Source organism: Leguminivora glycinivorella, chromosome Z, assembly GCF_023078275.1.
Source record: "Leguminivora glycinivorella isolate SPB_JAAS2020 chromosome Z, LegGlyc_1.1, whole genome shotgun sequence".
In the NCBI taxonomy this organism is placed as follows: Eukaryota; Metazoa; Arthropoda; class Insecta; order Lepidoptera; family Tortricidae; genus Leguminivora; species Leguminivora glycinivorella.
The window spans coordinates 15185984-15211460 of record NC_062998.1 but is presented as its reverse complement, the minus strand read 5'-3'; the positions used below and the strand labels follow the sequence as shown (position 1 = coordinate 15211460).

The following is a 25477-nucleotide window of genomic DNA, read 5'->3' as shown; positions in this document are numbered from 1 at the left end:
ACACACGCGGGCTTCAATTATTTATGACTACAGATCGCATAATGTCAATTCACTAAATATTTCTTTAACAATAACATAATCCATTGACATGTACTCAATATTTATTATTTTAAAAGGTTAAGTTTTAAATTCAGAAAATTAGAAAGCAGTTAAACCCAAGGCAGCAAGGAATAATCCCAATAGGGCCAAGTCTGCCCTGTACGATTTTTTTTTCACACTAAAAGGATATATGACTATTATTGTTTTCGGATTTTTTTTTAATTTTAATTTTTGTTTTAACTACAACGAGTATATTTTATTTTTAATTTCTGTTTTTAAGTACAACGAATATGTTTTATTTTTTATTTTTGTTTTTAATTAGAAGAGTTAACATTACATTGTTGTGTTAAGTTATATATAATAAATAGATAGATAACAAAGGAAGTAAATGTATTGAGAGCCTCGCCTCCCTCTTAAGTTTACGTGGCCCATAAGATAGGCGTGTCCCATCTGGACCTCCTGAAGTCATTTATATTGGATATGTATATGTAGGTACAATAAAATACTGATTATAGTCCGTGTTGAAGATGCTAACATTTCAGGAACCAATCTGCATGCAAGTTATTTTACTCAGATTCATCTTGCCAATAAAGAGTAATATGTACCTATCTATGTACCTTCATATTATGTATGACGTAACGTTTTGAGTATTATTAAATGATCAAACACTGCCTGTAAATGCTCCTGTATAAACGAATGAGTCTGTCTACAATTTAAAAAATCTAGTTAATTTATGCTTCTTTTAGATGGTTTTCTACTTAAAATATGATTTTTTTTCTCGTAGTTTTATGAAGCCTCTAGGGATGCCTTTGAGAATACTCATTTTTTGTATATATTTAAAAGAAAATATAAAAGTAAAACCTAATTGCGTCTTAAAAATTACTCTACCTACCACTTTGTATCTCATTAGATGGTATTTGAAAGTTAGCGAATTTATAGATGATTAGGTAAGTGGTTAGACACATTGAGAGATTTACCAATATATTTTAAGAAGCTATTGCTACCTTATTAAATTATGCGAGTGCATAAATGGTTGTTAATATATTCCGGTAATATATTAAACTATGTTCGTTTTGAGACTTATTTCGAAAAGGAGAGTTTGATGATATGATTTATTTTATTGCATTTGTTCCTGAGTTGAATTTTAGATTCTATTAATAATTAATTAAGTCATTATAATTTATAGGATGTTTATGTATAAGTAAATCGTGCATGAGTATTTTAATGTTTACGTATAAATATGAGCGTAGTTTTAGGGGCGATGTGGATGAAAATAGTAATAGATATAGTAAGCATACGGATAACGGTACAGACCGGCGTACTGTAAATATAATGTTACGAAAGGATAATTTATTTGGAAACCTGGTGTCTGGCCAACCGCGACCCGCCGGCGAGGGAATCCTTGTCCACTTCACCCTTAAACAGAACCCGTCCTGGAAACTACTCTACCTTGATTATTTATTTACAATTTATTATTAAGATGACACATGAAACACAAAATCGTATTTGTATTTTGATTAACCCCGAGCTGTGATTTATGCTTATTTTGTATAATCTTTAGAATCAGTGATAACATGTCAGAGGTGTCGAGTCCGACTCGATTCACTGAAGTCTTCCAAGCTCTAAGCTGTCGCCAACGTTCCATTTGCGTTACGACTATTACACAACAAAGGTCATATCATTGTACCTACTTACCATATTTTTACAAGATTTACAGATTCGTATTGGATTTCATAATTTTTTACTTTCCTACGTTAGTTTTCTAATAAAATGTTTTTAAAATATTTGCACATTGTTTTCATTCCGCTACCCTATGCCCGAGAGTCCGCGACGCTGTGTCTAGTAGTAAAGTACTCAACTTTGGGCTCTTCGTCGATTTATTATGTACTTGCACATAAATATCCAAAAAAAAACAAGTGACCGACTTAACGGTAAGTAGGTGAACCTTGCGTCCCGAAGATTGGGCAACTTAGTAAGGCTTCTCTTTCCTTCAATATCATATGATATCATGTAGTAGACGACTTAGTGCGTATTCACATTATCCGATCCGATATCGGATGTAGGACCGATATCCCAAACATTTAAGCCGCCATCTTTGATTTTTGCCTTTGAAATCCTTCCGATATCGGATCGGATAATGTGAAAACGCACTTAGCATGCTGATGATACCAACGTGATGATGCAAAACAAAGGGCAGTATTTATTCTGCGGAACCAACATTTTGAGAGAAGGCCAGCTACAAAATACCTAAGATTAGTAGGAGTAGACATTCGTTCCTTGCTAACATTCCTGTGACGATATATTGGTTAAAACTAAGCTTTTTCAATATGAACCTTTCCTTAACAAGACGTCCATTGTCTGCGACGTCCTAATAAATCCCCTTGACGAGACACCAATCAGCAAAGATAAGAGGAAAAAGATATTACTGTGAACCAACTTTTTTTGCTTGATATAATCAGTCCTACTACAAACATCTACAATAGAAAGTATCTAAGGTACGAGGGAAAAAACACTGTAACAAGACTAGCATTTGTAGGAAATCAAAATAAAATACCTACTTATGTTAGTCTTACCCCACCTGACCTAATCTATATCATAAAATCAGGAGTAACAGTGATTATTTCATTATAATGTATGTATATATAACTAACCTTGACAGCTCTTTTGATGTTTAGACAAGGATACTCCCCTTACAAATATCCGGATTGACCTTACCGGGTAGAGGTAATCTATGATGTATGTATAAGAAGCAGATACTACTAGCTACTAGTATGCGATGCGGGTCATCCGTAAAGCATTGTTTTCGGTTCCGCCTGCGAGCTATAGGTGGTAATTAGCTCTATTGTGGATAGGGTGATCTTATCGCACCGCAAACAGTTTCGATGGATTTACGTACCTGATTTTCACTCATTGTTCTTCATTGAACCTTATACTCCTACAATATACATAAATGTAGCTACTAGACCAGTCTTTAATAACAAAATACCTACACTACCTATTACCTAGTGTAACAAAAGGTCAGATCAATACTTACTGCTTTTCTGCTGTAGACAGTGTATATTTTTAACATTCGTTTATTAAGACTATTTATCTAAATTCGGCCATTTTATGTTAGACATTATTTTTATGTCTTTCCCATCACGGAAACCATAGGGTATTCCGGACCTTTGGGAGGCGTGCGCAGAGCCGAAGCCAACACGTAGAGTAGAGTAGAGGCCCTTTTGACCCTTTTACCAGTTTCTTGATAAGCTATCTTCATTTTGCTTTGCGCCTGGTTACATCGAGTCGTTTATGAAATCCATATCCACACTAATATTATCAATGGAAAGTGTGTGTGTCTGTTTGTTTGTCCGTCCTTCACGGCAAAACGGAGCGACGACTTGACGTGATTTTTTAAGTGGAGATAGTTGAAGGGATGGAGATTCGAGTGACATAGGCTACTTTTGTCTCTTTCTAACGCGAGCGAAGCCGCGGGCAAAAGCTAGTCTTCCATAAATTCCAAAAGTAAATACAACGTAAGAGCACAAATTATTTTTTGCTTGCGGGAAAGAGACTTGTGCGTGTAGGTACATGAACTTTCTCCCGGCGAATGGCCGTCAATCATCATACATTTTAGTTAAAAGGCTTACCTTACCTTCCTCTTATCATTATTTACAGTATTTATTTAAGCAAGCGTTATAATGAATATGTAATTTTCTTGTAAGTTTACGGAGATTTCGGTTATAATAATCTTACCCACATATGAACATCATTTTCCATCACAGTCATTTGGTATAGTGTTACCAAAGCTATACAGGTTATAACTATAAACAATATTTAAAAGTTATCATAAGGTATCTGTACACTATTCCGGGATAGTAAAATGTGGTACATTATTCCGGGATACTTTGGTTTTTGTCGCAAAATAAGGAAACTATCAGCAAAATCTTAAGTTAATGCAGTATTTAATTAACTATAGATCAAATAGAACCGAAAAAGTCGATTTTCGGACATTTATCTTATCTTTTGAAGCCATGAGGTACCTCCAAATGCGTCAGTCGCAACCACGCAGTGGTTTCTATGGGCGTGTTTGACGGTGAGCTTAACGCGGCAGCGGAACTTCGTAAGGGTTTGCTGTGATGATGGTAAGTTTATTGATATTAAATTTGTATCATAATTGTCTTATAGTTATTAAAAGACATTTATATCATCTTTTCAAGTTAATTTAAAACATACTTTTATTAAAATGCCCACTCCCGGAATAATGTACACCATTTTGACGAGGTGTACATAATTGCGGGAGTATCACGGAATAACGGAAACACAGTCCGTAATGTTTTTGTGTCCTATTACTATTTACGGTTAAGTATATTTATATATTTGATGTAAATACATTAAGTAAAGATTACAGATTATAGTGACATAATTACGGTACATATATTTTTTAGATTTTAATCTCATAACTGAATACGAAATGTATACTGATTGAGTAATACGTGCGAAATATTGGACTGTGGCATCAACATTAAATTAATTTTATTTCATAAAATTAAAGCACAAAGTTTATTTATTTCAATGTTTTGAGTGTAATTGTTATATAATCTTCCAATATACTAAGAAAAAAAATCTTGTTTATGTTTTAATATAGCCTTTTTTTGACTGCCGTAATTAAGCACACGACTTTATATGAGTGTATCTTATTCTGGTATACTTATATAAAGTATATTAAAATATATAAACTCATAAAATAAGGTACAGAGACCCGGATATTATGTTTTTAAACTTCCTTAGTTAGGTAAAAATCTTTATACCGCATATTGGTTTGTCCGTCAGTCAGTCTGTCCGTCTACGATTTAGCTCAATCATCATTAGTACTAGAAAGCTAAAATTTACATGAGGACAATACATAATAGGATAGACATATATAGATATAAAATAGTACCTATTTAAACCGATTTCATCAAACATGGCTAAGAAGAACACTCTCGATTAATTCAGCTCTTTCAAACGAAAAAAACTAATCAAAATCGGTTCATCCATTCGAAAGCGATGCCTTAGACAGACAGACAGTGAAACTTATAACACCCTGTCGTTATATCATATAATCGTTATAACGTAAAATATCATATTTCCCTTCCCATTCCAGCTCACCAAAATATTGCCAATTATAAAAAATACACTCTGTTTAAGCATTTATCAAAACGATATGTGCATTATATTCTTAAATCAATCGTGTATGTAAAATAGTTATGGTGATTTTTGATCAATCTTCCCATCAGGCGGCTCGACTGCTCGTTTGCTGGCTATCACATAAATAAATAAAACATAGTAAGCTTTTTATTAGTAGTAACGTAGGCGTACTCACCGGTATCAAAACATTTAACTCAATAGTACCTAACTTTAGAAGTATTTAATACCTACATAAAATCACACATCTTAGTCAAGCAGAGTGACTTAGCCATTTCGTTTCACTTCAAATAACAAAAACTTAAAAAGTATGTACCTACGAGTATTAGTGGTATATCTACTAGCATTAAATAGTAAATTCACTCCGGTGAGTGTTATGCAAGATTTCAGATCATGTAACGACTAGGTCATACTACTTACTTCACCAGAAGTGTAGGGTGTTATAGTTTTAAAGGTCGTAAATATGGATCTTATTAAATGTTTAAAGGCGCCGTACTTACGCGTAATTTTTCCGGGTAAGGCTATTGATAGTCGTGGTCCCCACCACTAGGTACAGAATGCTGTTTCGTATCATTAATTGAGGAATAGTAGCGAGCGAGAACGAGATCAAACAACATAATTCGTGTGACCATGACCTTTCACTATCATACTTAAAATAGGTTTCCATAGACAAAGAGAATAATTATGTGCGTAACTATGCTGCAGTTGGTAACATTTCTATCATAGGTCACTGCTCACTGGTCACTTGTCTTTAACATTCGTATTGTCCTTGTTTTTCGAGTTTCGAGATATGGGACTCCTACGAATTATATCTGATCTACTCACCGGGTACGGTAGAGCATCGAGGAACGCGAATGATAGTACCTATGAATAACTCTTTAAGTACGAATACTTAAAAGATATGACAACTAGTGATGTGCAAGTTGCGGAAACTTTCCAAAAAAATCTTAAATTTCTTGAAAAATTCACGAAACTTTCACGAAAAATAAAGGGAATTTAAATTTATGAAATGGAAATTTTCCATCCATACAATTGTCCATACAAAGTGTGGAAAGTTTTCGAAGTTTTCCTATGTGAAAATTTCAGAATTTTGGAAACTTTCCGTCGGCATATCAGTAATGACAACCAACGATAGCCAAGAAAATCACCTAAGGTACAGGGTGCCAATTTGACTGGCAACGTATAAGTGTTCATTGAACTAGCGTGGCATATGTGGTCAATGGACTCTTTATGTAAAAATGTAAAAAATTGAAATTACTTCGATTAAGTGGGTAATTAAAATTACCCTCTAGACTAAATTCACCCTGGACAGTTTGTTGACCTTTTGTCCGTAGCATTATGGAAATGAAGCAATTCTAGTACTAGTAGCTCACAGTGGTGTGTATCAAACATAACCTGAAGTATGAGCCATCAACAGGGGCCATTTCAGCCATTTGAGTCTAACTCGCACCGTATACTGGACTCCTAAGCTTTAGGGACTTTATTGGCCCTCTGGTGAGAAATTGTACAAACATACTTCAAACAATTCAATCACACAATCAGTTCAAAAACTAAGCCGATGCTTAGTGGGAATATCACCAGGTTAAGCCGATGTTTAACCCCCCTGAAATATCTATCTATAGCTAACGAAAGTCCTATAACATACAGTTTGCGACTATTACATCACTAACACATATAAATTTAATAGTATTGTAGCACTCTTGCTGCGTAGTAGGGTAATTGCAACATGTTAATTTTATAACATTGTAACCTAATGAAATAATATAAATATTTATGAAATGTTAGTATGCAATGCGAGGCATCACAGAACTTTGTTATTTTATTAAGTAGGTAATTTTGTACAAATCGATATATTTTACAAATGCTTAGAGTCCTGGGGGTGGGTTGGGTGCAGAAATGTGAAAAATCGTTCACGTTCCATAACGGCGAGGACCGAGGAAATGAGAATTCTTACCTCCTCCTTGTTTTGAAGTCGGTTAAAATAGTGGGCGCTCGGCGTACATTAGGTATTATTATGACTTTATGAACTTTTACATGTACTTACAGCATCTAACCTGATCCAGATGCATAATTGAATAAAGATCTTTTCTCCTCACTAGCTCGGAAACACGAGTTTTGTCCTTTAATACCAGCGGGTAAAAACGCATTTTATCCACTAGTGGGTAAAGTAATTTGACCTTGAAGGAAGTCAAATTAACTGCTTTAAAATTGATAAAAGTAGGTGAATCTAGTAATAAAGATGATTTACCACCTGTGGAACTACTGGAAGCAGTAATAAACGCATTTTTTGCGTTGTAGTTTCCTCGCTTTAGTGAGGGGAAAAGTTTTGTGTTACACTCGGGTGCAAATGTATTTTACTTCTCGTGTGTTAAAAAACTCGCAAGTTCAGGATTCTATTCTCGAACCACTCGCTTCGCTCGTGGTTCAACTATAGAATCCTTTCACTTGCTCGTTTTTCAATTCCACACTTGGCGTTAAAATACAACTTTGCCCCCTTGTATAACAAATAACTATTAACCCTTCAATGCATAAATCTTTGTCAAGGTCATGCATTTAAGGGTTAACGCTTGCAGCGTTGAATTAAAACTAAAGTTACCCCAGTTACCCAGCAGGTATAGTTACTTATACAACAGAATCTGCACTACAATATTTCACAGATTTTATATTTCACGTCCCGAAGATTAATGGTAATGATAGGTACTAATGATTCTAACGAGGAACGAGAGGAGATAATTAACTTATTGTTTAATGTCAGATCATTTAGAATAATATAAGTACGTATGGCGAGCGTAACATAGATCAAAATATGCGTGAGAGAAACACAGCAATGCGGTAGATCATAGCCAATATTATTTAACAACCGGTTATTCGTGCTATATACAGCGATAGCTAAATGTTTATGCAAATCCTAGTCTATCCAAAATCATTTTCCGCTAACAAATGTAAGCGCAATATGTTTAATTAAAACTGCTCCGTTCCCTGCATCTCTGAGCTTGCAACTCGAGACATAAATCTTAAGCAGGTTATTGCATTTCGTAAGTTCTCGCAAACTATAAGACGCTAAACGGTTGGATATTTTATGACATATTGGTCCTAAGTTTATTAAATTACGTTAGCATCGAGGCCAGAATAACGGCAGTAGGTATTACTTATGATTGCGTTTCCAAGAAAGATCGTGATCGTTTAGGTTAAGTTATGAAAAAATCGAACAATTGCTTTATCGTGTTTGCCTCCCTTATACTTAAATTAACATTTTTATTTGTAAGGTGCATTAGGGTAATTCCGAAAGTCGTCTAATTTCGAAAGTAGCATAAAATCACCATTATTTCCATCATATCAAGATTCCCCTTTCGAAATTACCCGAGCATTTCTGTCATTCAGAATTACCTACCTTTTCTACCTGTTTTAAGTGAAATGTAATTAGATAATATTTTCATTCCGTTTAAAGCCGAGAAATTGTTTTTTTTTTCGGAATACCTGGACTTTTTGCGTTAGTATACCTAAAAGATTGATGTTTTTACACCTCCACGAGACTACAGACCTGAGTAGATTAAAGTATCAATTTAAGGTTACCCTGACGCGACCCGCTTCCGCGTCGAAACGGGCAACAGAGTGATCTTATTTTAAGGGTTCCGTTTATTTTCCTTTTGAGGTACGAAACCGTATTAAAATTAACGACATTGTAAATCCGTGAGGGCTTAAAGACTAAGTTTCGACCGAGTAATAAATTATACAAGAGAGGAAAAAATATACAAATAAAGTGATTCTATTGGTAGGCGCCATCAAAAATTAGGCCCTTTCCAAAGATAAACTTACAATGATACGAGTAATACGAGTCAACGAACAAACAAATGGGTCCAAAACCAATAGTACAAGCTTTTTAGTTTGATTTTAAATGTTATATGTGTTGTATCTAATCTAACTACGAATTTGTATGGATTATATATCTTACAAGTTAAGTTTGACCCACTTTCCAGTTTTCAATGAAGCTAAAATTTACACACATAAAGTCCGGTGACTTAATATTTTGGTACCATCGAGCTGATCTGATGATGGAGACAGATACCTATTTATAGCCTTAAGAACTCTGTTCCAAATTAATGCAACTTAATTCTGTTTAGGGATTTTAGAGGTACAATTGTTTTGATGAGTAGGTATTAGTTACCTGTGGTATGAAAAGCACAGAAGCTTGAAATTCGTATCTAAAGGATTCTAAAAGACCGTCTTTTTGAGATCAAAATTGTAAATACTTATTACAGTCGCTATAAATGTCGGTAAAAATAATCGGTTAATCCCCGAAGGATGCCTTTGAAATTGACATCAGCCCAAATCATTTGTTATAACATTTGTCATACCAAAGTAATATTTATATATAAAACAAATGGAGTAGACTAAATACTACTTATAGTAAGTACACAACATAATATGAATAACTGAAATCACTAATCACAGTAGCTGATGTAGGATAGGGTATTCAATAAAACGTTCTATTAATAACTATTTAATAATAAATTATTTTTACATAAAACTTACGTTTCACATGAACGCGTACTCATTAGAAATAGTGAAATACATAGTAGTAATCTTAAAACTACCTATATAATTACTTACTAATAAAAGTAAAAAAATGAGTTTTCTAAAGTATTTGTTTAAATTAGGCAGGTGACGAGAATTAAAGTCATTTTACCAACATTGTAGAAATAAAGAAATGGTTGTAGGTAGTTATTTAACAGATCCGTAACAATCGTGGTTATTTTTTCAGATATAGTATTTTAGTCTAGTAATTTACTCCTGCAGGCCTAGCCCGGTGGCATGATAGCCTATCGCGTCGGTGCGTCCCCTTCGCGCTTACAGAAAGTGCGAAAAGGATGCACTATCATTTACAATTCACACCAGAAATGATATTTTACTACATCACAAACTACATAAGTGTAGGTTAACTATCTTAAATGACGACCCATTAATGGTACCTACTATAGCGAGTATTTTCATACTATGAAAATAATGATTTGTACAGGCTTGAATGTAAATGTATACCTAATATGGAATGTGTTTGTCCTGAGCTATTAAATGGATAGTACCTAATTAAAAAAGCATACTGTTAAGACATGGAAAATACATCACATACGTAATACTTAATGATCTGACGGTCTAGCCAAAGTGACAATCGTTCACGCTTCTTGACCAACGAAACACAACTGGCGATTGCGGTTTGGCACCAATACGAAAGAGCGGTAGAAACAGCTACGTTTCGTACACTTTGAGTAGGCTAGCAGTCAACTAAGATTTGCAAGTTGCTGACGGCTTAATTAGGTACTATTACAAGTCCAAAATTTTCACACTTTATTTATGAGGCATATTGTTTTTCTGTGGTATGGTGGTGATAGACGGTGCAGCGTGCTGCTATAATATAGATACAGTTGTTTTTTCAGCGCAACGCTTTGCCATAAAAATAAATCTAATAGCGACTTTTTATACATTAGTGTCACAACATTACGAGTAGGTAGTAGTAGTGCAATGACGAGGGGTTGGAAAAACGCCCTGCAAGTAGTTTATAGTATTCTCTTTGCTTGAGTAAAAATAAAGTCACAAATGATAGGTCTAAACGTCGCAATTAAGGGTCTCTCCAAACCTATCGACGCGGAATCGGATTTCGTGGACCAAAAATTGCTCGTTAGTATATGAACATGACGCATGCGTTCAGCTACGACGACGCGTAAGCGTTTCATACTAACGACCGATTTTTAGTCGGCTAGAGCCGATTCCGCGTCGATTTTGGCAAAATCCTAAGTAAACAGTTTTGTAGCGCATGTGTTGTTTACTTCTTAGGGTCCCTGTAGACGCCCATGAAGAGGATGGAGTTGGTGGGGCGCTCGTACACGAGGTAGACGAAAGGGAAGTTTGCAACGAAGCGCGTGGGCTCCGCCGGCCGGGACGAGCGGAAGCCGAAGATGGCCGTCGCCGCTGCCGCCACGGTTCCTGCAACAAGCGGAGCGGATGAGACGAGACGTGCAAAACAGACTAACGTCTATTTCATCCGTGTTTTAAGGATATCATCTAAATGGAACATTTTAGTGTTATAGCAACGCTTTACGTTCGTATGGTCACACAATACAATACGTTCGTATGGTCACACAATACAATACTTCGTATGGTACTAAATCTTCAAAAGACTCATTACTCCACCAGACACAAATACCCCAGTTGAAACAACATTGTAAGTTTGCGAAGCATAATATTTTCCAAGAGATAGAATCGTCACTAGTCTGCATAGATTTTAATAGCCCCTCCTTTGCAAGAGTTAAGTAAACGTCATAATTTCATCAAAGTTTGACGTTTAAAATAACATCTGCACTGGCGAGGCTGTGAAAATCGTTGCAACTTATACTATAAGAGTTATTGTTTAACGCCACGTCTTAATATTGAAGGCCGAGCAAGCAAGATTCCAGAATTATATTCACAAAGAAGACACTAAAGCGTTGCGAAGGTTTCAAGCCACACAAATCAAATCTATAAAATATTGAATGTTCATTTAGAATAGGGATGACGCATGACTTTTTTTTTACTATTTAGTGTCATAATTTTGTAGCGGTTCATACAACACATATTCCCATCAAATTTCATCACTGTAGTACTTATAGTTTCCGAAAAAGGGTTCCGTTTTTGCCATTTTGGCTACGGAACCCTAAAAATGGCATTCTGTTTAGTCCGTCAGTTATATCGTCCAAAAATACTGAACACATATTTTTCGCTTTTTCTAATAAATGAAAAAATACAAAGATATAGAGCATCAAAGTTCCGGAGTGGGGGCTTGTGACGTCACTTCTAAGTAAAAAATGTACCTAGGCGTGACGTCACGCGAAACTTCAACGCACTGTACCGTCGTCATTTTTCGTTTACGAGAAAAAAAAAAAATACGTGTCTAAAATTCTTTGATAATCTAACTGACGGACTAATTAGTCGTTTTTAGTCGTCTCGCCTATTGCTACTTGTCAACGTGAGGAAAGAACTCGAATTTTCATTAAATTATTTTGTTACTCTATCCGTGTGGTGACGGGTTAAGAATTTCACCACCCCCTCTCTTTCCGTGGCTGTGGGATATGGATTAAATTATGGCGTAGGCGAGAGGCTGGCAACTTGTCACTGCTACATATGTCACAATTTCGTTTTCTTTCAACCCCTTCATTGCCAAGTGTGGAAATGAAACTTGAATACTTTATGGGATACAGGCGTCATTACAGGTAAGTATGTTGGTAATATGGAACCTAATCGTAAATTTTCACATTTTTTACACAAACATTTAAAATCACGTTAGCATTTAAGAGTATGCCTAGCATGTAAAGAGAGCACATTAACTAAATTATATTGTTTACTTTGCGAAATAAACTTAGAAATGTCTTGTCTTTTACGGCTCTTGGTCAACCTGCATCTTCTTTACAATATTAAATAGATATTTCCAGAATAAATATTGAAAAATTAAATTTAGGATTAAAAATCGCGTTGCAAAATATGTAAACATGCAGAAAATAGGTATATAAGGACTGATTCGTAACAAATTTGACAAATTCAGATTGCTTTTTCTTGGATAATTTCTAGTTTACTTGTATACATTCCACCATTCAAATTGCCAGAATCACAAAATTATTATATTTAAAATCATTTTTAAAAGCAAATCTTAACTAACTAGATAAATAAAATTAAAGTGAACGCTGAAAATAATTCGGCGACAAACTGCTGTCAAAATCTTGATTTCTGTTGACGAAACTTGCATTTAAATAATTTTCAATACTACCTGGCAACCAAGATTATACCATATCTGAAAGGCAATTTCTTTCTGTGAAACAATGAAAATGTAGACGTGTCTCCAAATATCTACTTTACCAGGAATTAAGTTGATGCGGTATTAGTTACCTGGCATTGGTTACTTTTCGATAGAGAAATCTACAGCAAAAATTGCTGAAAGAATCTGTTCGCAGATTTTATTTAATAATACTATCTTTCAACTTTATTCTGACAATAGCTGGATACCACAATATTTATGAAGCCAGCAGCTTGCTAAATCCAGTGCTCTCGAAATCGGGACGAAAGACTTGATTTAACGAAGTTAAATTGACCTATTGACCCATTAACCGGTATAGGATGTAGTGTCCAAGAAATTCGTTCATTGAAATGACACCCACGATGAGCAACCAAAATATTTAAAAGAAAGGTAGTCCTTGATAGGAATAAAACTAAGAATGTGTCAAAAAACACTACATGCCATACAACAAAACTTACGACATGAGCAACGAGAAACGGAGAATGATGAATTTACTAATAAATAATAATTTTTGAATACATTTTTAACACATTATAGAAAACCAAACTTTGATTCGGCCGGCTTCGGTAACTTTAACACAGTTTCGAATTTGTCTAATTCGTTACGAATCAGTCCTTATGTAGGTATTTTGAAGTGCGTTAAGTCACTAGGTAAGTGTTACCACCATGGTGAGACAACATTACCTTTCGATACAAAAATCATAAGCAATTCGGTCCGAGATTCTATAACACAATTGAACATCAGTCATCGAGCCCTCTTAAAGGGTCTACCAGGACAGCGAAGCGTATGGCCCGAAATAGGCAACGTTTTCATGTAAAAGGTACATTGTCGCTTAACATAAGGGCAAAATTTGTTCGTCTCGTTATACAAAGTATCTGTTACAGCGTCCTATGCTTAAGCGACAATGTGGTACCTGTTGCTGAAAACGGTACCTACATATGATATTAATGGCTAGTACCTTCTTCGTCGATTTGGATCTTGGCCTTGTGGACTGCGTCGTCGAAGCTGACGTGGTCGTCCGTGAGCGTTGTGAAGTCGGATGTGCTGTTGAACAAGTCGCCGACTCCCACGGTTTGCAAGATCTGTAAACATAAAACATATCGTAAGAATTCTATTTCATTGTACAAATTTAATATAAAACTGTACTAAGGTGCATTAGGGTAATTCCGAATTTCATAATTTCTTTATTGCATCCATGGTTACATCTAGGTGTTACATATTTATATTGGTTTCACATGGACCCTGACAGGGTACAGCAAGTCTTAAATCTAAATTATGGTGTGATACTATATACAGCACGACCACGGATGATTTTACTAATTCTGTTGCGGTACAAATTCACGAAAAAAAATGTACTTTTTTGTACTTACGATAAAAAAAATGTACCTTTATGGTTTCGGAGTTTCGACATAGGGGCCGTGGTCGTGCTAGGTAGGTACTCCCTGGCACGACCACACTATATTTAATGATTTTTTAAATTTCTGTTGTGGTACAAATTCACGAAAAAAAATGTACTTTACACAGAAATTTAAAAACTCATTAAATATAGTGTGGTCGTGCCAGGGAGTACCTACCTAGCACGACCACGGCCCCTATGTCGAAACTCCGAAACCATAAAGGTACATTTTTTTTAACCGTAGGTACAAAAAAGTACATTTTTTTTCGTGAATTTGTACCTCAACAGAATTAATAAAATCATCCGTGGTCGTGCTGTATAGTATCACACAAATTATGCTAGGTATTGAATCGATTATAATATTACAATATTGAATTTTAACAAGGTAATTATGTAAAAGTAGATATATAATAGGAAATAATGAAATAGGACATAAAGGTAGGTATGTCAAAAAAGAATTAAAATTATGATATATGTCACAGAATATTCAATTAAGAGGGCAAGAAAATAAAATAAGATTAAAATTATATTAATTAAATTGGCGTGTGTAAATTTGAACTAAAACTAATAGCATTCATAATCATCATTCTTTTCATCCAAAAAATCATTAAGTTTATAGTAGCACTTACTTATTAATAAATTCTTCAATTCGTTATTAAATTGTTTGTGTGATGTCTGAGTTTTAATATCGTCACTAAGTTTATTATATATTTTGATAGCCATCATTTTTGGGCTTGTTTTGTGTATGTGTAGTTCTGAACGTTCCGGTGGCGCCAGGTTATGTTTGTGCCTACTCTCATACCGTCGAGGACGGTCGGCTATTTTTGGAAAAAGACTTGGATATTTTCTAACGAACTTACAAATTTCGAAAATGTACATTGAAGTTACTGTCATAATTTTATACTTGATAAAATAGGGTCTGCAACTGTCCAGTACCGTAATATTTGCCAGTATTCGTATGCAAGTGACATGACAGAAATGCTCGGGAAATTCCGAAAGGGGAATCTTCATGTGATGGAAATAATGGTGATTTTTGTGCGACTTTCATAATTAGACGACTTTCGGAATTACCCTAATGCATCTTACCTCTAGTTAAAAGAAAATATCCTGATTCAAGAATAGGTACATCATATATGTATAAAAACTAAGGTACTTGCGCCTAAGATAGCCCGGTTTTTAAGCTTTCAAAGTTGCATACTATTGTAAGTGTGAATGAAATTAGGGACTGATTTCCGTTAGTGCCATAAACAAAACTGCAAGTTTATATTAAAAATGAGAAGAAATAAAAATAAAAGTAAATATATACCATCTTTTGCCGCCGCTATACCTAACCTTAACCTTATACATACTATAGGTATAGGTACCTAGTCATACTACCGTAATATGTAGAGCTAGAATTGGACGGGACGGCACGGTGTGTTTATATTGTCTACATTTACGGAATTTACGGAGTTCTCTCGACTACAGTACAACTAACAGTGGGTGTCAATTTGATACTTTCTTTAACCTAAAACTGCACTGATCGTGATCAGTGCTGACTAAATGATCTTGATCAATACTTACAGGTTTCAAAGGAAGGCTCTTCTCTATGGAGAACTTGGGAATCTCGACGATGACCTCGCGGCCCATGTAGCTTTCCTCCACCACGGCGGCCAGCCGCTCGGGCGTCAGGTTGGCTATGATGTTCTTCACGCCTGCAACAAATCCACTCCTCTTGTTACTTCAACCGCCATATGTCGTAACACTCAGGTAACACAAAAAGTACAGTGGCTTGACTAGTTAAGCTAGTACAAAGCATCAGTCCTATACTCTTAGAAATAAGTTTTTGATATATAAAAATGCTAGCTTTTGACTGCGGCCTCGCCCGCGTTAAATTCGCGGAATGCAACATATGTACCCCTCCCCCCTCTCCCCCATTTTCGGGAAGTGGGGGATTATAAAGAGACAAAAAGTAGCCTATGTCGCGCTCCATTCCTTCAACTATCTCCACTAAAAGAATCACGTCAATTCGTCGCTCCGTCTTGCTGTAAAAGACGGTCAACACACAGACACACACACTTTCCCATTTATAATATTAAATATAATAAATGCATACTTATATGGATATTTTTTGTATAAGCTGTTAGAGACTGAAAAAAGAAGAGTCACCGAATGCGTAAGGCCTTTGGGCCGGGCACCATTGCTAGTACTTTTGTTTCCACAAGTAACCAACAGTAATAGAGACAATTCTAACAACCCAAAATACAATTAGTTAATAGCGTTATTTTATCATAGAGTTCTCATGGCCACCTCCTGTCTCCATCATAATATTCCATTGTCATACGTTTAGTGCCTCCTTAAGTAGAAAATAGCAGAGCCTAACATTTTTAAACATCCAGTGATGAAGAACATGCCGTATCGTATGTGTTATTTATTTTTCATTCCTTAAAAAATACAACGACTACCTACGCGTGACACAGAGTACAGAGTTTGGGTAATTTAATTTAAAAAGACTTATTAGTAGCAGCTGAAATACTGACCTTCCTTCATGGAGTAGGGTGGCAGAAGGATGTACATGCTGATGTCGTTGCCTTTGTACGGCAGCTCCAGAATCTGCGCGCCGAGATCTTCGCTCACCACTAGCAAATTAATAAGTATACATTATTCAATAATCACCTACGTAAAAAATATGTATACACCTAAGTTATAAAGGAACAGTGTAATTTTGGATTCTTAAGAAAACCACAAACAATTCAAAAGCACAATACTTACTGAAATGGAAAGTGCCTTTCTGCTTCATAAACGGTACCAGCGTTTGGCGTGTTTCGGAAACAAAGAAAGCCTCTTTCTTTGTTCTCTCCGCGGGGAACTTGGAGGCCCAGACGCCTTTGAAGTAGGCGGCGTTGGCGAGCACCAGCTTCGTGGTGTGCGTGATGCCGTCCTCGGGTATTAGCTGCTGGATGTGGTTCTTCGTCGCCGTCGCCACCCACTTGTTGATGTGCTCGCGCGACTCCGAGGGCGTCTCGTGGAAATTCTGAAAATTATAACCGATACAATTATTTACGTCGGCAATCGCCTCAGAGATCGTACACAACTATTGCGAAAAACCATGCATAATTGCGTCGCACTTGTGGGGAATGTTTATAGCTGTAACAATTTCGATTAAGTATGCTTTGGTTACCTAGCTAATTAAAACATAAAACGTTACTTCATAGGAAAGTCCAAACTGAAATGACATCCAGTTCAGATAACTGCTGGTTACTCTTTAGACACATTTACTTACAAGTCTTTCTAGTTCTTCCTCAAATACGTCGAGTAAGCACTGTCTGACGTCGAGCGTCTCGTCCACGAACATTTTGTTGGCGCTGTTGAACTCATAGCTCTCGCTGTTATTGTTCGTCGCTCGGGACCGCCGGTCTGCCTTATATGCTGATATCAAATTGATTTTATCCTAGAACAATCAAGGATATTATTAGTTTACGTAGTCTACCTATGTAATACCTTATCGAGCAACAATTCTTTATCGATTATAGAACTTTGTCGCACATTGCATAATATATTTTTCCCCTCACTAGCTCGGAAACACGTGTTTTGTCCTTTAATACCAGCGGGTAAAAACGCATTTTATCCACTAGTGGGTAAAGTAATTTGACCTTGAGTAAAGTCAAATTAACTGCTTTAAAATTGATAAAAGTAGGTGAATCTAGTAATAAAGATGATTTACCACCTGTGGAACTACTGGAAGCAGTGATAAACGCATTTTTTGCGTTGTAGTTTCCTCGCTATAGTGAGGGGAAAAGTTTTGTGTTACACTCGGGTGCAAATGTATTTTACTTCTCGTGTGTTAAAAAACTCGCAAGTTCAGGATTCTATTCTCGAACCACTCGCTTCGCTCGTGGTTCAACTATAGAATCCTTTCACTTGCTCGTTTTTCAATTCCACACTCGGCGTTAAAATACAACTTTGCCCCCTTGTATAACAAATAACTATAAGTAACTGAGTAGGTAAAAGTGGCAGACTACATTTAGGCATCTTCCTGTAGTAATCAGAGATGCGATTTAAAGACAGATAACTAATTACTAATTACAGATGCTATCGGAGTTGAAGATGATATTTATTTAGTTATAGCGATATTAGGTGAAACGAGTAAGAGTAAGTTAATGGTATTCTTACCAAAGATTTCGCTATCTGCAACGACTCTCTCAGAGATTCTTCCGTCTGTCCCCCAGAAGAAAAGTAAGCTAGCAGTAAAGAGTGGTACACTGAGAATGGTGAAAAGAATATGTTGTCGGTGGGATTTTCGTCATTAATGGCATTAAATAGATTTAGGGTAAACTCCAATTGGCCCTTATAGAGAGACGTGCGGGCTTCAGGGTCCAGTTTCTTCGAAGAATCATCTTTGTAGAAGCATTGGCCAGTCACCGTAGAAACTAAGAGCAACCCGAGGGCTACTAATTTTAACATGTTGGATCTGAAACAATTGATAATAATTTTAGTGTAAGTAATAGACAACATCTACCTACTTTGGGATTTCTACACCTACACAAAAGCTTCGAGGTGCTGTATTAGCCATTAGGTACCTATATGTATTAGGTATGAATATGACGAAAGAAAGTACCTATAGTCTCAAAGTTATTCCCTTATTCCAACATAAGACTATCATTTGTGGCTATGCATAATTGTTTTCAAATTAAAAATAGCAGCTTTCTGACATGATCGTATTTCTGATCACATGGTCACATATCCTGAATCACCATGTATGAAATATACATATGAGCAAAACGAAATTACTGTGCCTACTTTTGACTCATTTGTGAGTGACAAATGCTCTTTGCACGTGGGTAGTTGCTGATTGCTTAATTATATACCTAACCTAATATTGTTATCTCTACATATTACTAGATACAGATATTATTACGTCACCCATTTTAACACCTATAATAATTTGGCTAAGCAAAGTCGGCATCAAATATCAATAATATCATGCCTCTTGAGGCAAGAATATGCGTTACAGTGAGTACGTAGATATTTAATATATTTCGAAGACGTTAGTGAGAAGTTAAGGAGGAGGAGGCTGATACGTGTTGTTCTTCTTTATTTATGTACGCTTTTTGTACTCTGTTCAGGGTGCTTGGCCAAGATGCCAAACTCTTTGGAATTGAATTAGAACTTATTTTGGAATAAAACATTTTATTTAATTTGATTTGCCTACATACATAGCAACCGAAACGCCAATTTTTTTTATACCACGTCGGTGGCAAACAGGTATACGGCCCGCTTGATGGAAAGCGGTCACCGTAATCTATGGACGCCTGCAACTCAAGGACCAACAAGGACTCAAGAACCCCATACTGTAGTTCATTGCACTAATATCGTTCGTCATAGATATAAAAGATTTCCATCTTGGCTACGCACCCAAATAGTGCAGTTGCGTTCTCGAGCGCGAGTCTACATGCACTTGAAGACGTGCAAACAAAATATGTACATATGATGTCGCGCGCGAGGATGCAACTTATGCTAACGCCTAGCAGGTCCGATGGACAATGACATTCGAGAGGCAGAGATGAGTGGTTTTCACTACGCTTTCTCTGCGAGACGAGCGCCGCCGGCGCCGGCGCAGCACCGAGAGCCTCGCAGCGGGGGGGTGCTCTGCTCCGCCCGCCGCGCACCTGTATCTATACACATTTGCATTGATTATAGTTATTTATCAGAACCATGTAGGTACTACCTGATATTGAAGAACTTCACATTTTTGAGAGTACTTCCAGCGTTGTTTACAAATACTTACTAATAATACCTATAAGTACGGCACTACCACGGAACGGAACTGTGTAGGTAAGGTAAGTAACAATTATATATAAATATGCCTAATCACCTGATATCTGATTATGAAAAGCCGGTTGCAAGGTAATGACGATATTATACATTTATAATACCTATTTAGATTTACCTGTATCCGTCAATGGGCTCCGAAAAACAACCATAGGAAAACGTATCTATAGTAACTAAATACCTACCTAGATCTTAAGTTTTGCTAGTTTATGTTTCACACGATGTATTTGAAATACCTAATTAATTTATCCAACCTATATTACAGCATACCAAGTTCATATACAAGATCTATATGGACATCACCGATACTGGTTTCCGAGATAAGGTCAGTAGTACGTCAGAGGAAATCCCGCTCTCGGTGAGATATACAGTCGAACAATACTGTTCATGAGCCAAGGATTTCCCTCGTCAGTGAGCCGAGCCGACTCTCGCAGAGAAAGTCCGTCGCGTCACCGCCTCAACGGCACATATATTACACAATACCGGACCGTAAACAGTGTCAGTGTTATTCTAAGAAACACTATTCAAAAGAATCACCGCTTATTAGCTTTAACTGTACCGTGTAAAAAATGCAAAAAACCTTGAAAATAATTCGCTACTGTAATTAACATTGGCTAGCATCGTAAAGCCAAATCATGACATCACAATGAAGTACCTCATATCGGTCACAATAATCTTACAGACTACATTACCGACAATTTTCCAAAGGTCAGAGGATTTTCCAAGAATGATTATTAGCATTAAATTGCCTTACGTGTTGTCCCTTACCGTTTCAAATATATTGCGGGATTTTATGTAAATATATATTATTTCTATTCGAGGGTGACGAATTCTGTCAAGGCGGATGGTTTTTCAAGATACAATGAGGCCACACACACGTAACGTTTGCATAAGATCCTCCACGGACAGCGCTGCGTTAACTGAATATCAATTAAACACCACTCTACAGCAGTAAATAGAGGGAACCAAAACAAAATGCACCATTTATATACCCTATTTTTATTGAATTCCGATAACTTTAAGGGAAGATTAAATAAATTCTCTAAAAAACTAGCGTCTTAATTACAGAGTTATTAAAAAAATAAAAATTATTACTGAACACGTGTCTGCCTTTACCACTCCCTAATATTATTAGTTTTGATATGTGTCGTCAATCACTTGACACTAACTTGAATGTTATCCTTAAGGGTCTCTCACACTGATTAATTCATTTATTATGTATGAAAACGATAAAAAAAAACTCCGAATTTAACTAAAAGTGATATACAGGATAGTTCCTGATAATGAACATAACAACGTGTCGAATTTAACGGAAAACAAAAAAACCCGGAGTATACGTTACAAGTAGGTATAACTGCAGGGAGATTAATTTATCTACATTACTAAATTAGTTATTTAAATACATATAATAGATAATTAATTATGTAAATATAAAAAAACTATAAAATTATTTGGGATATCAATTAACGTATGTACCTAATTTGTGATATATTCGTCAGCGCAAATTTATTTTTAACCCGAAGTCAACAAGTGATCAATGTGGTACAGTCAAGTGTAAAAATATGGGTGTACACATCTTACTCAAAAATATGTCCCATAGCATCTTAGTCCGGTGTAATAAGAGCGTAGTGCTATATTTAAGACACGATTTATTCGATACATATTTTTGCATTTGACTGAACCTACTTAAGAGGATACGGTAGCGAAAATGCTAAAATGGAAAAGAGCCCCCCTTTCAACTTGGGAATTTTAGTTAAATATTCAAGTGTTATTAACTAGATTTATCGAAAAAAAATTGTCCATTAAGAACAACTCAGTCAAAAGATATTTCAATCTATCTTTAAAACCGAGGTTCCGCTCTCGACTCTCTCCTCCTTCAAAACTTAATCAATCGGAACGAAATTTGAGAATCTGAATAACAATGAAATAATCTTATCTATGTCGGACCGTTTAGCTTTTTTGGTTAATTGTTACCAATCTTGAGTATCATACCTTTTTTTGCGCCACAATGAAAAAGGCCGTTTTTGGAAAATTTTGATTAGCTCTAGAGTCTTTAAAAAGCAGAATATCAAAAAAATCAAAACGGACCGACACAGATAAAAATAATAACAATCTGTGTTGAAAAAATCATTGCTCTATCTTCAAAAACCAGGGAGGAAATAGTCGAGAGCGTTTGTATGGAGAATTGACCCCTACCGTATGATGTGTTTATCAGTGCCTGTCATCTATGTTCCTTTATAGAAAATCGTTGCACGATATAATTTGATGATTCTTACTTGAATAAAAAGATCGGGCTTAGAGACAAATCCACTAAAGAGGAGACGGTAGAAACAAAAGAATAAATGCCAATCAGTTAAATTATGAATACGAAAAACAAAAGAAAAAGGATGTACCACGGTTAATTTCATTATGCTATAGGAGCCTGATTTAGTTACCAAACAATTTAATTATCAGCCAGACAGAACAGTGCGTTTTCACGTTATCCGATCCGATAATGTGAAAACGCTCTTGTAAGGTATTTCACCAGGTTAAACTTATTAAACAATTCTAAAGATGACTATATATTATGGCATTCGGGACTTTACTTGGGCAGGTACTTAGTGAAAAATGGGCTTTAAATCGAGGCGATATCGATATCATCTAATTGAGTAACGAGAACGGCCAAGGACTCGAAATTATTATATTTTTTTAATATAAATAAACTTTTCATTTGGCTATCCATACTAATATTATAAATGGGAAAGTGTGTGTGTCTGTTTGTTTGTCCGTCTTTCACGTCAAAACGGAGCTACGAATTGACATGATTTTGTAAGTGGAGATAGTTGAAGGGATGGAGAATGACATAGGCTACTTTTTGTCTCTTTCTAACGCGAGCGAAGCCGCGGGCAAAAGCTAGTAGCAAAATAATTTCTAATTCAGAAAAAGTGCTTCGTTCGCCGTTCGTTTTCCTTACAAAAGAAAACAATTTTATTTTAATCAATATAACATTAAGTTAGGTTGCGTGACTTCTATTAAAATAATGTTTTCTATTACCTGATTTAGCGCCAACTACTATTCGAATGTAAAGTAACTATATCAATGCGCAAATTTATTCAGTTATAGTAGTAATTATTTAATAAAATGCTATTGTTGTTTTCTTTTGTATGAGAACTGAATAATATTTAGGTGAAGCACTAGACTCTGGCCTTGTGGCGCTAGGCCACCAAAGCAATGTTTTAAGATGAAGAAGGGGGACTGATTCATTTTGGGTGCTCTAGGCCTCTTAATCCAGATCAGTCAAGATCCTTTCATTAAGGCAACATAACGATTTATAATAGATATGTATGTGCAAAGATAAACATAGCATAGCCACGACTTATAAAACTAGTATTTTTTTAACGCACAACGTAGCTGAACCCGCATGGGTAGTGTCTGTTAGATAATATTTATTATGTTGTTGTGTCGGCTGAGTTTGGGTTTTTAAATCAAACTAGGTGTGCGAGTCCGATCGAATCCAATTTTATTTTACTTGCATTTCTCGCTATATTAAAATGATAAAAACAGGTTACTGATATTTTATTTAATATTCTACATTTGTTGATAAACATGTATTCTTTTTCTATAATTTTGGCAAACTATACGATGAATAGGGTGATACCGCTCCCTCTAAACATATTCTATACCACCAGTTACGCTAGTATCTACTTAAAGTAGGTTCAAATTTGTTAGGTATATGTAATATGCGCCTTCTATGAGCAACTGTACATAAAATAAACAAAGTAGGTACTAGGCCAGATTAGTAAGTATAAGTCGAAATTGGAATCGTAGTAAATACCCTGTTTTTAATACCTACTAATGAAATATTTGTCAAAATATACGCATACCTAGTTTGTTTTGAGGGTAGTATCATATGTTAGTAAAACTTAAATGTGGTTTGCAAGATACAGACGCAGTTATCAGATCAGTACTAAATTATAAGCTTGTTTAAGTAGGTATCCAAAAATATTCGGTTACGTAGAAAACATTACAAGTACCTAAGTCACATATGACGCCTATGTTTTATAGTATAGTAATATAGTATATGGTAAGTAAATCTTTGGTTTCAGAAAAATATTGTTCACAGTAAATTAGAAAGCGTGCCTGATGTTGATGATCGGTGGCAGCGAACGGTAACACACATCCACATATATACTTTTGTATTACACAAGTTGACCTAACAGGCGGGTAATTCATGTGCAGTAAATCCAGGTTAAAACAATAGCAGCTCGTGTTTTATGTGAAAATAGCGTCCGGTAAATTGAGACAGGCGCTGCTGGTATTTAGTTACTTTACAATGCGTGATACCATAACATAATCATAACAAAGCTACCGGTTAGTCATCATCAGTTAATCATCAGGAATGGGGCACAAAAAATGGTGTTTTTCCATTTGTCCCCGCCGGGACAGATGGGAATAGGCACTGCGTAATTTCATATTATAACATAAAAACCGTTCCCACTTGTCCTCATCTCATGTATCATATATGGCGGCGGTTACGTAGGTGAGGCACAAATGGGAATATACCAAAAAAAATATTGTTTACAACCACTATTAATAACGTAGTCTTTAGTAGAGGGAATATGTTTAAAGACGATTGCTTAAATAAAAATAACTGAACTCACCGTCCGTGAAATCCTTACGGCAATCACAAAAGGTATTTTGGAAACTCGTCGGTCGCCTGATTGCCTAACTACGGTTTACCAGAATGGAAGTTGGTGTACGGTCACTACATTAAAATACTAGAAGAATTAAACAGAATTTCGTGAGTGTGTTGTCGCTAACGGCGCGCTACGTCGGTTCGTGGAGAGACTCGCAGCCTGACTGAATGAGGGCCAGTCGCTATCCTCTTTTATGTTAGTGTTGTTAAACTGGTAGGTATGCGTTTGCAGAGCCACTTCTGACAATTCAACCAGGTAAAGGAAACCGGACAAAACTTTAAGTTTTTGCACCGCCCACTCAGTACGTCCAAATTAATCTCTATTGTGCGATATAATCTTAACGATTACTTTACGAGTTAGAGCGGACGGCTGCCTAACTGTAACTGCCACAAAATTGATTGCTTGGCGTAGACGACAACCAAGACTAAAGCTCTACTTATTTAATAAAAGTTCCTATCAACATTACCTACTGACATTTAAATTGCCGTCTAAGAGTAGGGTGCTCATTGGTCTTTAGGGAGACGAGTTTAGAAGTCACGTTTCAAAGTCAATGCAATTCAAAGCGCAATC

The 25477-nt window shown here is 35.9% G+C and overlaps 1 protein-coding gene across 1 annotated transcript; it reads right to left on the bottom strand.

The window, feature by feature from the left end:
• Positions 1–9693: 9693 nt before the first annotated feature.
• On the bottom strand, positions 9694–25087 carry LOC125241205 (serine protease inhibitor 88Ea-like). Its single transcript, XM_048149567.1, has 8 exons — positions 24872–25087; positions 18573–18870; positions 17683–17850; positions 17172–17433; positions 16940–17038; positions 15984–16114; positions 13983–14106; positions 9694–11184 (listed from the first exon to the last, which is right to left on the bottom strand). Exons 2-8 carry the CDS (start codon positions 18861–18863, stop codon positions 11024–11026), a joined length of 1236 nt encoding a protein of 411 aa, XP_048005524.1. The 5' UTR covers positions 18864–18870; positions 24872–25087; the 3' UTR covers positions 9694–11023.
• Between the last annotated feature and the right edge of the window lie 390 nt (positions 25088–25477).